This window comes from Saprolegnia parasitica (assembly GCF_000151545.1).
Source record: "Saprolegnia parasitica CBS 223.65 unplaced genomic scaffold supercont2.291, whole genome shotgun sequence".
NCBI lineage: Eukaryota > Oomycota > Saprolegniomycetes > Saprolegniales > Saprolegniaceae > Saprolegnia > Saprolegnia parasitica.
In genome coordinates, this window is record NW_012156685.1 from 1 (window position 1) to 14,252 (window position 14,252).

General features: G+C 57.7%; 8 protein-coding genes across 8 annotated transcripts; 4 read left to right on the forward strand and 4 right to left on the reverse strand.

Moving 5' to 3' along the window:
• Nucleotides 1-1,287: 1,287 nt before the first annotated feature.
• SPRG_16390 (hypothetical protein) lies at nt 1,288-2,663 on the forward strand (the record flags this gene model as incomplete). Its single annotated transcript, XM_012355701.1, has 3 exons — nt 1,288-1,748; nt 1,805-2,313; nt 2,357-2,663. The coding sequence occupies exons 1-3, from the start codon at nt 1,455-1,457 to the stop codon at nt 2,661-2,663; spliced, it is 1,110 nt and encodes a 369-aa protein (XP_012211091.1). The 5' UTR covers nt 1,288-1,454.
• Nucleotides 2,664-2,999: 336 nt separating this feature from the next.
• On the forward strand, nt 3,000-3,489 carry SPRG_16391 (hypothetical protein). The gene has a single exon (XM_012355702.1). It carries the CDS (start codon nt 3,004-3,006, stop codon nt 3,433-3,435), a length of 432 nt encoding a protein of 143 aa, XP_012211092.1. The 5' UTR covers nt 3,000-3,003; the 3' UTR covers nt 3,436-3,489.
• A 47-nt stretch (nt 3,490-3,536) lies between these two features.
• Nucleotides 3,537-5,419, reverse strand: SPRG_16392 (hypothetical protein; the record flags this gene model as incomplete). Its single annotated transcript, XM_012355703.1, has 5 exons — nt 5,303-5,419; nt 4,886-5,258; nt 4,507-4,838; nt 4,230-4,457; nt 3,537-4,171 (listed from the first exon to the last, which is right to left on the reverse strand). Exons 1-5 carry the CDS (start codon nt 5,385-5,387, stop codon nt 3,537-3,539), a joined length of 1,653 nt encoding a protein of 550 aa, XP_012211093.1. The 5' UTR covers nt 5,388-5,419.
• A 608-nt stretch (nt 5,420-6,027) lies between these two features.
• Nucleotides 6,028-6,363, reverse strand: SPRG_16393 (hypothetical protein; the record flags this gene model as incomplete). Its single annotated transcript, XM_012355704.1, has 1 exon — nt 6,028-6,363. The coding sequence occupies one exon, from the start codon at nt 6,361-6,363 to the stop codon at nt 6,028-6,030; it is 336 nt and encodes a 111-aa protein (XP_012211094.1).
• A 504-nt stretch (nt 6,364-6,867) lies between these two features.
• SPRG_16394 (hypothetical protein) lies at nt 6,868-7,146 on the forward strand (the record flags this gene model as incomplete). Its single annotated transcript, XM_012355705.1, has 2 exons — nt 6,868-7,057; nt 7,091-7,146. The coding sequence occupies 2 exons, from the start codon at nt 6,868-6,870 to the stop codon at nt 7,144-7,146; spliced, it is 246 nt and encodes an 81-aa protein (XP_012211095.1).
• A 1,160-nt stretch (nt 7,147-8,306) lies between these two features.
• On the forward strand, nt 8,307-9,246 carry SPRG_16395 (hypothetical protein). Its single transcript, XM_012355706.1, has 3 exons — nt 8,307-8,564; nt 8,613-8,660; nt 8,711-9,246. Exons 1-3 carry the CDS (start codon nt 8,326-8,328, stop codon nt 9,186-9,188), a joined length of 765 nt encoding a protein of 254 aa, XP_012211096.1. The 5' UTR covers nt 8,307-8,325; the 3' UTR covers nt 9,189-9,246.
• An 899-nt stretch (nt 9,247-10,145) lies between these two features.
• SPRG_16396 (hypothetical protein) lies at nt 10,146-10,751 on the reverse strand (the record flags this gene model as incomplete). Its single annotated transcript, XM_012355707.1, has 2 exons — nt 10,146-10,152; nt 10,207-10,751. 2 exons carry the CDS (start codon nt 10,749-10,751, stop codon nt 10,146-10,148), a joined length of 552 nt encoding a protein of 183 aa, XP_012211097.1.
• Nucleotides 10,752-12,222: 1,471 nt separating this feature from the next.
• Nucleotides 12,223-14,197, reverse strand: SPRG_16397 (hypothetical protein; the record flags this gene model as incomplete). Its single annotated transcript, XM_012355708.1, has 5 exons — nt 12,223-12,461; nt 12,508-12,652; nt 12,707-13,473; nt 13,500-14,113; nt 14,163-14,197. The coding sequence occupies 5 exons, from the start codon at nt 14,195-14,197 to the stop codon at nt 12,223-12,225; spliced, it is 1,800 nt and encodes a 599-aa protein (XP_012211098.1).
• Between the last annotated feature and the right edge of the window lie 55 nt (nt 14,198-14,252).

Genomic DNA, 14,252 nt, shown 5'->3' on the forward strand with positions numbered 1-14,252 from the left:
GGGGTCCTCCATCCATTTTGCATAGGGCCCCTTTCATTTTTTCTCGTTTTGCTTGCAAATGCCAGTAAAGAATAGCATCTGGAATAAAAGCGAGGGGTCCACTCGAAAGACAGGCGCAAGGGGGGCCCAAAACCTTGCTGGCACGCTCCCCGGCTTTCTCGTTTTACCGAAAGTTGATGAATGGAAGGGAGGGTCCATGCGCCAAGCCGCAGCGCTAAACAACTAACGCGCAAATTCAACAAGCCATTGTAGTGGTCTTTCCGATAGAAAATACCTCGCCTACTGCAGTGCCCAGTAATCACCATCCCTGCGTGGTCTGCCCTAATACAATCCGATGTGCGGCGGCAGAGACTCCGCTTGTAACGCGCGCAGCACTCGCGTGGCTTGAGGTCCAAAGCACGTGGCCTCACTTAACGTGATTATATCCTTCAACAGACTCGTCCATGGCCTCGTCCCTCTGCTTCCAACGGCGCCAGCCAGCGAGCGCTTTGGTGCACGTGGCAGCGTGTCGCTACAGTACATGCGCAACTTAGCAAAGCACGGAACTTTGCTTGCGAACTTAGCGCGGACGGGTGGTAACGCGCGGCTTCGAACTTCGCAGCGAGCAGTGTGCTTCGAGCGGAAATAGTGTGAGAAGTATCCAACGGGAACCAGCCTTCGTGTTGAGAGCTTTGCTGTTCCGCAACCTTGCTCCCCGCACACGCCACGTCGACGCGAAGGAGCCTCATTGCATGCTTTTGTATGAGCCTTGTAAATACCGGTTGTTTCTTGTTCGGTCATAACTCCAGGTCTTCCTCACCGGGTATTCCCGACAAACGTTGTGGCGACACCAACGGCGGGCAAGACGCCGCATCAACCAGCATTGACGGCCAATACAGCTATAATAGATCCATGCGCCGTGCTAGGCAGAGCACAGAAGCATGCTATGGCCAGCCATGAAGCAAAAGTGCTTATGCTAAATACCGGCACCCATAGCTCTTCGATTCTACCAGCAAGCTCTCGCTGCAGCAGCACGTCATTGCGCATCGCTTTGTTCGCACCTGCTTTGAAACACTTGCAGTGGTCGTGCGTCGGCTCTGCAGGAACAAAGACAACAACTATCAAGAACGAAGAGCACCAACGCAGACCATATTGTATTGCATCCAAGCACAAGCCATGAACATCATTGATTGTCTGCGCGGCTTCACGATGGCCATGTCGTGTGTGGGTCGTTTGCTGAAGCGCTGGAAATGCGGTACTTTGATGACTCGAATCACAGTAATTCGAGGACGGACCATATGTCGGTAGCGGCAAGGCTCCATCGATCGCCTCAGCGTCTCGGATCGCCCATTACCACCTTGTGCCTCCTTGCACTGCACGGGCTCCAACGCTCCCTCGCTTCCTCGTGCTTTCGGCTCTACGTGTAGCGTCATCACTGCGATTACCACCGACGTTCGGCAGTGTCCATTTGCAACATGGACGCGTTCCAGCCGCCGAGCCTCGCGCATGTCAAGTCCAAGAAGGTCAAGGAGCTCGCGAGCCTCCGCTGGCAGCAGTACGCTCTCCAGAATCAGCTCCAGCACCTCCAAAAGACGCGCGTCGCCGCGTCGCCACCGACGCTCTTGGCGTGGCGCGAGATCGCCAACGCTCTCAAGGATGACACGACCGAGCAGTTGGCGACCAACAAGGCGCTCCAGCGGCAACGGCGGCGCTACCAGCGCCTCTGCGACTACCTTCAACGCTGGGTCGCCAGCACGACGCCCCGCCTGGTATACTCCTACTTACGATGTACTGGATCGTCGTTCGACCTCACAGCCGAAAATAGCGGTCGCCCAGCCCGTTCGTCGAAGGCTGGCGGCACTCGCACCTCTTTGCAGGCGACGAAGGTGCCCGCGCTCTGAGCTACAACTGGCTCCTGCAGCAAGTCTACCGCACAACCGACCGCGTCTTTGCCACGCTGGTCTTTCCCAACGGTCGGCACAATGCGATCGACGTGTCCGTGACGATCCACGACGAGATGCGACTTGTGATCCACGTGCAGACACAGCAGGTCGTCCCGTTCGCCCTCGAAGACGTCTCGCGCGGGCTCTGGATCGCACAGGACACGCTGTGCCAGGAGCTGTTTGCGTCGCCCGACGACCCGAGCACGCTGCTCTCGTTGCCGAGTGACGACGTGCAGTACACGCGCGAGAACGTCGGGCGCGCGATGGCCCACAACGTGCTCACTGGTCGCTTCCACGAGCCGCATCGGACCGTGATCTGCCTCCGCAGCATCCTGCACGACGACGCGCACCTGACCTCGCCGCAAACGTGGCGCTTTGATAACAAAGAATGGTACCCCGATGTCAACCTCGACCGATGGCACGATGTCGCGTAGGAATGTGGCCGAGATGCTCGAGCCGCGGCTCACACGCGTCCGGACGTACTACACGATCGACCACCCGTGCACGGTCGATGGCTATGTCTCGCTCCGAGACCTCGCCGCGCTGCGCTGCCTCGACAGCAACGAGTGTGACGACCGCGCCCACCTCCTCGCTCGGCTCGAGCGCATCTCTATCGACAAGCACATTGAGCAGCGCCAGTTCTTCATGCAGCATCTCGAGCGCACACTGCGTGCGCTTACGCGCCACGAGTCCCAGATTCCGCGCCGCGGTGTCCTCGCTGCCTGCCCCGCCGGTAGCTGAGAACGGCTAGAGAACTTGAAGAAGATACAGAGTGCATTCTGCAACTGTTGCACCATCATCTGAGTTGCCGCATCTTGGCCGCGAGGCGATGGAGTGGGGCAACATAAGACTCGTCCCGGAAGCAGCTTCAGAATGCATGATGGAATCGGGCAATGTATCGTCCGTCATCCTGCCGCGAAGACGCTAGAATGGCATGCATGACGTGGCGCTCGGATCGTGCGAGAAAGGATCGAATATTCTCTGCCAGCTGCTTGCTCTGTCGTTATCAGGCGGTACGAGCGCGCCCTGAACAATATTGAATATTCGGCCGCTGACGTCCAGCGCATTATGGGACCTCGATATGAATATATATTGCCCGTCCTCTGACAACAACGGCGGTTGCTGTCTCACTTCGCCACACTCCGCGGCCATGGTCGAGGCCCTCGATGCGCTCGAGCATGTCAACGTCGTCTTGGCTGTGATCCTCTGCATGAGCGTCGTCGTCTACCACCGCTGCATGCAGCAGACGCTTGCGTCAGCCCGGCAACAAGCCTTGTCGTCCCGGCAACACGCCTCGACGACCGACAAGCCATGCCAACACCGCCGCCGGACGCCATCGATCGAGGACTGGGACGTCTTGAACCACGTCATTGACGACCTTCTCCTCGGGTGCGATGTGCCTTCGCACGCCGAGCCGCTCCCGCTTGTCGGCGAAGGCCTCGCGCTCGCCATGTACGCCGCGTACCACATCTCGTCCGTCGGCGTCTTGCGCCCGCCCACCGCCACTTACTAGCTAGCCCTCCTCTCTTCACCACGTCTTCCATGTGCTGCCTCATCGCGTAACCCATGTCAATGTCAAGGTCGTTGCTTTGGCGCTCTTCTCTCGCATCGAGCTTAGAATCCATACGGCGGCTGGCCCTGGTACGGCGGCTGGCCCTGGTACGGCCCACCCGTGTGGCCGAGCGGCGTGTGCACCATGGCGTTGTGGCCGCGAATGTCGACCTGCTCGCTGATGGGCGACCCGCGAAAGTACACGAGCGGGATGTTCGAGTCGGCGTAGTGTGCCTTCCACACGTGGTTGGCATACGTGTCCTGCACGTACGACTGGCGCGGGTGGACCTGGGCGTACTCGATCTCTTGGCCCGCCTCGTCGACCCAGGCAATGCCAATGATGCGGGGCGTGTTGTTGACAAAGACGAGCTTGATCGGCGCGCCGGCGCTGCCCGACGTGATCGCGGTGCACTGCGGCCCGACGCCGAGCGCGTTGGGCCCGAGAATGTCGACGAACGTCGCGTCCGGCGCCGCCGTGTAGTAGGCCAGCGGGCCGTGCGTCGGCGTCGCGAGCAGCCACACGTGCTGCGCGTACGTGTCCTGCGTGTACTTTTGGCCGGGCTCGATGCGGTTGTAGATGGTCTCGTTGCCGTCGTAGTCGACCCACGCAATGTCCACCGGCGCCACAAAGCTGTTGATGAACGTCACTTGCGTCGGCGTCTCGCTGTCTTGCGTCACCTTCTTTTGCATCCAGTCGACTACTTAGCCGCATGAGCATTCGATTGGCAGAAGACGACACGGAAGGGCCATGTCTACCTGGCGTCGCGACGAGCGAGGCCTCGGGGTACTGGCCACCCGGCGCGGCTACCGGGTACGCGGTCGCCGTGGGCACCACGTCGGGCTGCAGCTTCATGGCGCTCATTTCGGCGATCGGCGGCGCCGCCGTCGCCGGGGCACCGTACGCAGCGTAGCTGCTCTGCTGGTCGAGAGGCTTGCCCGCGGTGCGGAGCCCTTGCAGGTGCGTAATCTCGCACGGGCCTTGGGCTACGAAGTTGCATGCATATGGAGATTTGGAAAAGAGGAGGCGGCGTACCGTAGCCCACATAGTCGGGTTCGTTGGCGACTTGAAGGAACGCGACGTTGAGCGAGCCCGCAAAGCGCTCGCCGTTGCGGAGCGGGAGCGACCGAACGCTTCCGTTGAGGAGGTCGTAGAGGGTCGCGGTCACCTGCCCGATGAGCTTCTGCGTCGACTTTTCGTGGTGCACGACTTGGAAGAGGAGTGGGCGCTTGTAGTCGCCGTTGCAGAGACGCTGGACCGGCACGTTGCGCTTCTCCCACAACGGGTTGCTCGTCTGCTTGTGGACCTCGGAGCGGAAGACGGCCACGTACGACCCGTCACTCACGATGCGCTTGATCACAAGAAGCCTATATATCCATGGCATGCTGAGAATGCATCGTGTGGGAGCACGCACGGGTTGGGCAAGCCCGAGTTGTCGGGCGCCGGGAGCTCGGCGCCGGCGAATTGGACCATCGCGATGTCCGCGTTCAAGCCAATGTACTCGGTGCGCAGCTGCAGCACCGCGCCGTTGCCATGGTCATGGTGGCTCGTCAGCGGCAGTGTGATCGGGTTGTTGATCTGCGCCACCATTTCCGGCAGCGGCAAGACAATGTGGCCGAGCAGCTTTTGGCGCTGCAGCTCCGGGTGGTCTTCGTCGCTCTCGTGGTACAGCTCGATCTTGACAACGTAGCCCTCGTTGCCATGCTGGGCAACGTCGAGCTTGAAGCTCTTGACAAAACCCGGCGCAGGCGTGTTCTTGCGTACTTCCGTGCGCCCGACGATCGTGTCTACATGCCTGGATGAGCCCATGTCGCTTGTTGCAGGCTCGTACCATTGAAGTAGACGACAGCGAACGCGTCGCAGCCGCGGGCCAAGCCCGTCGCGCTAATGGTCAGCTCCACCGGGGCAGTCGCCATCGCTCGTTGTCTTGCGGATACCAAAAACGAGTTGTGGCAAGATTTCACTTCGTGCGGACCGACGCACAGGCTATTTGCACGCCACCTTGCGCCCCACAGACCAATCAGAGCGCAGAGATTAGAGCGTCGCACGTGGAATTCAGCTGCCGAGGTGCACCGAGTAGCCATTGTAAGTGGTTCCTCCTGCCGATTGTGAGCGGTCGTCGGTCTAACGTGTTCCTTGGTAGTGGTCATGCCGATGCTATGCATGGGGCAAAGGATGACACCGTGGCGTGTGCGATGGTACTTGAACTCTCAGTGCATTTGCGTGCATCCAGTCCTCAAGCTCGTCTCATTTGTAAACAATCTACCTATAATGTCTCAATATAAGTCTTCGAAGAACGAAGTCGAGACGATTTTGTGATATACCGGTAGATCCGCACACGTGGCATCGTGGGCGTGGAGATGCGCGAACGACGGGCAATGTGAACGCGAACGACGGGCAATGTGAACGCGAACTGCAAGCAGCATGCGTTCACAGGTCAATGCAGTTGAGGATCAGACACAACGGCTAAAGCGCCCTTCTTGTTTCCCGCCATTACTCATTCGAACAAGGCAAGGACATTTTCAAAGACGACAGTAGCATTTCAACTCGAAGGGATCACACGTGCGTCCGATTCAACATGGGGTGGCCTCGAAGGCGCGGCGTTGCGAGAGCAATCGCGGGGGTGTAGGCGGCAATGACCACAAACTTGGCGTCGGTCGGGGCTGGCGTTGGCGCAGGCGTCGGCACGTACCCTGGTGGGTGTGTCGCGTCCTTGCAAGCCTCAAACTCACAATGCAACGCTTCGCGCCGGTACGCGAGGAGGTCGCCGGGACAGCGTTTGGGCGCGCTGTCGCACTGCATGCGGGAGCCTATGCGCACGTTGGAGACCCAGAAGAAGTAGATGCCCATGGCGTGCACGGACGGCAGCGCCAGAAGGAAACACCACCGCATCTCCAAGTGAGGCGAATCAATTCGCTTTTGCGCGTTTGCCGCAGCCCACTGACTCGAAGCTACAATCGCCTTTACGCAATCATGGCGTTGAGCGTGCCACGTAAAATGCATCGAGACACCTCGGAAGAGATGCTTGAAAGACTTGCATCTCCTTCCATTCGCGGTTCGTATTACCAGTGAACTATTAGCTTTCGCCTTGGCTTTGGCGTCGGACTTGTTTGTAATGAAATTATGTTACCACGCTGAGGTTGGAAAGGCCCACGACGGCAGGCTGTACGCTGAGAGGTCTGTCCAGCGATTCGAGACGGCCTCTACCTCATCACGGCACCTTGATGTCGTGTGTGTGATGTGCATGTCCGGCACTCAGTACGTAGCCGAGATCTTTGCGCTAACAACGGGCAAGTCTGGAGTGCGAGGCGCGGGAAAACTGGTTGCGATATCGTTCGTTCGCGTGTCTCTCTTGGGCGAGGTGAGCACCGCCGCATTTTCGCTTTTCCAACGAATATGTGTGACGAGATCATCATGGGCTGCTGCGCGGCCATCTTTTGCTCGTCCGGGTCGTCCAACCAAGCGTCCAAGACGACGCGCCCGGTCGACGACGCGCCCGCGGTCCCTATCGTCGTGAGCCCCGTCCCTGTCGTCGCAACAGCAATGAGCACCACGAGCCCGTTGAGCACGGTTGCCAAGGACGAAGGTGCGAGCTCCTCGACCATACCTTGTGCAAAAGACGTCTTGCCTGCGACAACGACGACGACGACGGCTGTGACGAGTACTACGTCGTAACAACAATGGACGCATGTGTGTCTGTAAGGACTGCTGTGGCGGGAGGAACGCAAGTAGAAGTCAGAGCCCAGCGAGCAACATAACTCAAAAAGGCTTTGTCGATGGGCTCGTGCTGTCGCTTCGAAGACGAGAGCAGTACCGTCTCGCTTTGCTTGGTGCAATCTGAGCGCCCAGATTGCACCAAACGCAATGATTGCTACGGAGGTGCCCATGGACAATGCCCTGGGCGATGACGAACCGCGATATGACTATGTGGTGCCATGTGATGCTCTCTGATGCAAACTAAACTGAAGCAGTTGCAGCCTTTTGCGTCACCCTGTCTTGTCGGTGGTTCTTGGTAGTGCGGCCACAAAGATTATTTCGACGATCGACAAGAGCGCTGAGTTGACCATAGCGAGCCGGAGTGCGGGCGCCGCACCGTCTATCCCGATAGCCATAGTAAGGTCGGCTGCCAGTGTGGAGAGCAGAGGCCGATGAATGCGCGTCGCTTGTTGCTGCCAAAAACACCCAACTTGCAAAATGTGAAACCGAGGCGAAACCAATCAATGCGACATTTGCAAAACGGATGCAGCTTGGCGTAGATTCAAGATGCAGTGAAGTTTGCCCCTTTATCTTTAATATCTAATGCTACCGACAACTACCACCACTTCGATGCATCGAGTTACAATAGAAGCGAGACCCAAGTGGGCGCTCCACCTGCCACAATCAACGACACCGAGTCCGCATTGCGAGCACATATCCACCAAGTCGTACGAGCTACAATATCGTTAATGTATTAATACTACGATGTGGTAGAAGGAGGTTTTGTTGCTCTTGGTATGGGTCCTCAATTCGAGTTGTGAGGGATTCCGCGTCGATCGCTCGTCAGATTCGTCAAGCGAGCCATTGCAAAGTGGCCAATCGCGCATCCTAGCGTAAACGAGTCACGTGATCGCGCGGACCGATGCACAACGATGGACAATATTGAAAAGACTATGGTCTCTTGCGCATTCCATCATCTAACGTAATCGTGTTGCATGCTTGAGCTGTCGTCGCTGGCGCCGCGACATGTCCATTATGGTTGACGGCAACGACTAATCGCACGCAATTGCGTCGGTATCCGGACATGTTTCGAATTTTTCCGGAAGATCGCGCGCCATCGGCCACACTCTGCGATTTGCTACCACGACCTCAGAACTTATGGGGTATTGGGGCGACGTGACGTCGACGATCGACTGGTGCGAGCCCAACTACGTCTTCTCGCACTACGTGGCCGAATTCTGGAATACGATCTCAAACCTCTCGTTCATCGTGCTTGGCTTCTACGGTCTCCAACGGACAGTCGCGATGGATTTCGAGTGGCGCTTCGTGCTCATGTATCTCAACGTGATGGTCGTCGGCTGTGGCTCGGCGCTCTTCCACGGCACGCTCACGCACGTGTACGTCCTTAAGTTTTACCTTTTTTCATGACTTATTCCATCACCTAGGTCCCAGCAGCTCGATGAGACGCCCATGATCTGGTCGATGCTCATCTGGTACAATCTCACTTTGCCCTTGGATTTTTCCCAACCACATTATTTTCTAGGATTTACATTTTGTATGCCCCCGACTGGCAAAACCAGAAACAATTGGATCTGGGCATGCGCGCGCTCCTCATCAGTCTTGGCGTCGGATTCACGATTGCCCACGCGTGCTACTCGTTCGTGCTCGCCTTCCAAGTGCTCTTCTCGGGTCTCACGCTCTCGTGTCTCTGGCGTGTGCGCAGCTATTACGGTCAAATCGAGTGCATCGAAGGCAAAGGCCTCGCCAAGTCGTACATCCGGACCGGGTTTCTCGGCGCGCTGTGCTGGCTCGTCGACTACCACCACTGCGACAGCTCGTTCAACTTGTACGGCCACGCGTGGTGGCACTTTTTCATGGGTCTCAACGCGTACTACGGCCCGCTCTTCATGCAGTACGTTCGCGCGTCGCAGCTAAAGTGGGCGCCCGCCGTCGCACCGGCGATCGCAGGACTCTCGACCATCATCATCGACAAGCCATCCTGCCACGCCAAGCTGCAATGACGTTTACACCAGTTGAAACAATGACTCTGTAGTATACGGTTTTTGCGTGGAATTCCAGACAAGGGAACGACACAACATTGTGTTGCAATCGAGTAGTCGTACGAATAAGAGGTCATACATATCTAGTACGCCTAGGTAGTCGAGATGGATCCATCCTGGTCGCATGGTGCGACTTGTTGGAAATCAGAGGTCATTTCATTTCTCCGTAGCATTCGAAAGGCACATCCGTGGTCGATCGCGTGGACGTCGCCACCACCACCGTGTGGTGTGTTTCGAAAGCTAGTTTCTTGCAAGACAGGGCAACACTTGAAGTCATGGTTGCAAAGGCGGGTTAGGTTTGTTTTGGATTATGTGGGCACCGGTTTCTGGCCCATCAAGCGTAAGGGTATTAGTCCTTCGACCCCGCCACCGCTCCAGTGACCGTTGCATTTACGTGCGTTTGCACGCTGCCTCTCGGAACGTCATGTGCCTGAAAAGCGTCAGCTGTGCGGGACGCAGTGGAGGTATGCCTATGAATATGGAAAACGAGATGTGACGGAATTCAACCAAAGGTTTCAGTACATGTTGCATTACGTACTGCACAGAGGCGCCGACGCTATGACTCTACACGGGTCCGGGTTTGGTATTACTCTACACGGTTCCGGGTTTGGGTGTCGTTGGGCGTGGGATTGTAGCTCGGCAACGTCCCCACTGCATGATCAACGTCATCGCTGCAGTCTTTTGCGTCGGTTCGTCGAGACGGTCGGACGTTTTGCGTCAAATTGTCACCTTAATCGGACGACGCGGCCGCGGTGAAGGACATGAGAAGCGCGATGTGCCACTCTAATGAGACTGTTTACCTGTAGTCGACAACGCCCCATGCATCGACAATGTATGTCCTTCCAGCCGGGTCGTGGCTGCACAGACGAGGAAAATATTTCTCCTAGAGTGTCGTAAGGTTGTGTAGATAATAAAAGGTTAGCTCCTAGTGTCGATGCTTAGGCCTCACGGTGTGACGAGGTTGTCTTGAAACAAGCACGCCAGAATCGATGCATCGAGATCGTCGCCTCGGCAGGACGCGCTCTCGTATGATATTGATGGAAGCATGTCGCTATAGTCCGCATAGAGCAGCTTGTCGATTGACTCGGTGTCGTCGAGCGACCACAGGTCATCAGCGCACCGCTCTGTCTCGTCACTGTCGATAGCTTTTGCGTGCCGGCTGCAGTAGCCACCGCTGCGGGCGTGCGTCACGCAGTCCGACACCTTGCACTGGCGGCGACCGCCGTGACGGACGCAGCGGCCGTTGCGGTTGACCTTGTTGCCACAGCCTTGGACGGTGCACAGTTTCTTGATTTTGACGCCGCCGTGGCGCGAGCAGTAGCCGCCGACGCGCGCCGAGGTGGTGCAACCCGGGTAAAGGCAGCGGTGACGGCCACCATGGCGAACGCAGAGCCTGCGGGCATACACTTGGTTGGCACAGGCTTCGATACTGCACATGCCCCGGCTTTTGTGGACTGAGCACTTGGCTTGGCCAGGCAGTGGCGAAATCGCACACCCGTTGAAGCAGCACACGATGGTATCCATCACGAGGTAAATTGAAAAATGAGGGTCCAGTGAATCTAGGATCACGAGAAGAGACTAAGGCTGCTCTAAATGTGCCACTGTTATCGTAACCGTGGGACGCAGCAGACTGTTCCCATAAAGCAGTGCGCCACACCACGGAGCGCGCAAATCTTGAACGCATCGGCTAGAACTTCCTAGACTCGGAAAGCGATCAAGTTGCAGCGGTGACGATCTCTTCTGAGCCGAGCTCGTGAGGACGTCGACAGAGTGTTTAAAGGTTTGGAGGCATACGAAGGGACCATGTAAAGTTGATGGGCATACATTCCACCAATCGAATTGCATAGCGCGCAGTCCTTTTTGGTTGCAGAGCAGATGGATTTCGTCCAAGCGACGCCGCCTGTCGTTGCAGGAGTTGTTTTAAAGTCATTGGATGGTGCACGAGTAATACGATACTGTCTCTTTGTGTGTGCTGTGTGAGAGCTACGATCATTGGCAAGAAATGTTGTTTGATATGAAGTCCAGCAGTACCCTTCCGCCTCAGTGCCCGTGGAAGAGCGTATAGCGTTAGGAATAATGATTGACTAGGGTGAGCCCATTTATCGTTAGGTTGGTGGATTGTTGGAGTTTGAGGCCGAGTTATCTTTGGTTTTGGTAAAACTTCGTGAGGCACCGTCATTAGTACCCCGAGCGAAAGCTGAGATGCCTTGTGTAAACTGCTCGGCGGACCCGATTTCGCTTGTACCAACAGAACTCGACGCCTTTCTCTGCGCCTTTCTTATCGTTTTGGGTACAGTCATACTGGAACAATGGGAGTACATAGCATTCCACGACGTGGCGAGAGGACGCACTTGTCATCATCGGCAGCCAAAAATATGTCACGATCGGATGCGGTCGCATGTTCAACGCGAGACGAACCCTCCAACGCTCATTGAAGCCAACACTCGGAGGTATCGGTTGATGCCTGAATCTACGTTGACAACCTTATCTGAATCCGTGCAAAAGTGCAGAGTAACGTTGGTGGTGGGCGTTAAATGGCTTACGAGGCCCACCACAGATCACTTGTCCACGTGACGTCGTCTCCATCTCACGGGATACCAACCCGCAGCACGGTCCGCGACGCGGTAGAGCTAACGGGGCTGCCATGACCGAGACATGGGAGGCGGGTTTCAATGGAACTACGTGGCACATTGTTGAGCGTCCTGCGCTCGGCGCAAAGGGCTGTCCGCTCTCGCACTTGCACAGTCGAAACCAATCGGACAACGACGGCTGCTGTCGCGCGTTGGGAAGTGGGGCATCAATTTCCGGTAAGACGCTCGCCATTCCTTTGTTTCTTGAGCGTGACGCCGTTGTGGCGGAAGCAGAACTACACGTTGATCTGCACTCCTGTCACTTGAGCTGGTCAACCACCTGGTCATTTTGACTGGTGGCACGACATGCATGCCTTGGCTACACAAAACGCTTGATAGCGATGGTATGCATATATTTTGACGGATTACTTGTCGTAAAAGCCGCGGTCCACGTCAACTTGCACGGCGCGCCCCGTGTGCGTCGCCAGCGCATGCCGAAGCGCCTGCGTCTTGAGTAGCATCTCGTCGTACTCGTCGTCCGCGTCCGACATGGCGACGATCGCTCCGCCCGCACCAATGCTCACGCGGTCTTTCGTCACAACGGCCGTTCGAATGATAATATTGAGGTCGGCCGCCCCATTGAGCGAGAGGTAGCCCAGTGCGCCTACCGTCGACGACTTCAGAATTACCCTAGCCCTCCCTAGCCCTACCCGAGTAGACGCCCCGCGGGTACACTTCAAGGTCCCGGATGAGCTCCATCGTGCGCTGCTTGGGCGCGCCCGTCATGGAGCCGCCAGGGAACGTGGCGTGCACGGCATCGAGCGCACTCTTGCCGTCTGCGAGTGCCCCGCGCACCTAATACATTGGAGTTGTTTCCATTTGGATCCTTTTGAAATTTCAATAGTGTACCGTTGTCACGAGCTGGTGCACGGTCGCATACGACTCGACGTGCATGAGCGTTGGCACGTGCACGCTGCCGATGGCCGCGACGACGCCAAAGTCGTTGCGGACGAGGTCCGTGATCATCATGTTTTCGGCGCGGTCCTTGACGCAGCTGCCAAGCTCGGACGCGATCGCGGCGTCGGCAACGGCGTCCATATGGTCGCGCTTGCGCGTGCCCTTGATGGGCTTGGATTCCATCCGGCCGTCACAACTCACATGCAAGAAGCGCTCGGGCGACGACGAGCAAATCGCAAAGTCCGGGTGCTTGAGGTACGCAGCGAACGGCGCCGGGTTGAGCGTCCGCAGTGTTTTGTAAAATGCGAGCGTATCCGGCACCGCGAGCTCGGCAATCAGTTGGTTGGTCAAGCACACTTCGTACGTCTCGCCGTCGTGGATCGCGTCGAGAACATCGGCAATGTCTTGTTCGTACTGGCGCCGGCACCGGCTCGGGCGCATCGTGATCGGATCCGACACGAACGGCGGCGGCGGCGGTGACACAGCCGGCGTCGACACCATGTCGCGCACACGGTCGGCGATCGATTGGACCCACGCATTGGTCGCTGGCGTCGACGACACGTCGTCATCGAGGGCGGCCACGTACACACGGCCCGTCACATGATCCAGCACGAGAAAGCGATCGGCAAAGAAAAAGGCGGCGTCCGGCACTGTCGAGCCCTCGGCGTCGCGATGGGCGAGCACACGCGCGCTCTTCTTTTCATGACGGCAGTGCAGCACTTCATAGCCAAAAAGCCCACAAAACCACCGTGGAAATCGAACGATGACGACTCCGACGTCACGCGATAGCGGTCGAGTTGCGACTGCAGATACGGAAACAGTGGTGTCTCGATCGCCGCGCCATTGACGTGCGTGGCATCGGTCACGACATTGTACGTGATGAGCTGGCTGAGCGGCCCCGCCGTGTCGCCCATGTACGAGTAGCGCGCTCCGTTGCTGCTGTCAAGCCAGAAAGCGTGGGTTGCCGAGGCGTAAATCGCATCAAAGATCGCGTCGCCGTCGAGATGCAGTTGGCCGAGACCCGTGGTATGCAGGTGATAGGCGGCAGCAGGCTTGGCAGCTGGCGTCGCAGCGAGCATCGCCGGCGCGGTAGCCGCGTGCGCAAGTGTACACATACTCAGCGGCGTCTGGCTCGAGAGGTCGGCAAAGTTTTGGAGCAGCTGGTAGCCAAACTCGCTGCAGACAGACTCGGGATGGAACTGGACTCCGTACTGCGGTCGCTCCTTGTGCTGCAGCGCCATGATGAGCCCGTCCCCGGTTGTCGACGCTGTGACCACGAGGCAGTCGGGCAGCGACGCCACGATCAGCGAGTGGTACCGGACAACGTCGAAGGTCGGCGCCGTGCCAAAGAGAGCCCGTCTCGCCCGAGCGGCGTCACGGCGATGGAGCTCGTGATGCCGTGCATGACCTTGGGCGCGTGGCGCACGTCGCCGCCATACGCATGCGCGAGGCCTTGGGTGGCCGAGGCACACGCCCAGCAGCGGCACGTCGGCAGGGA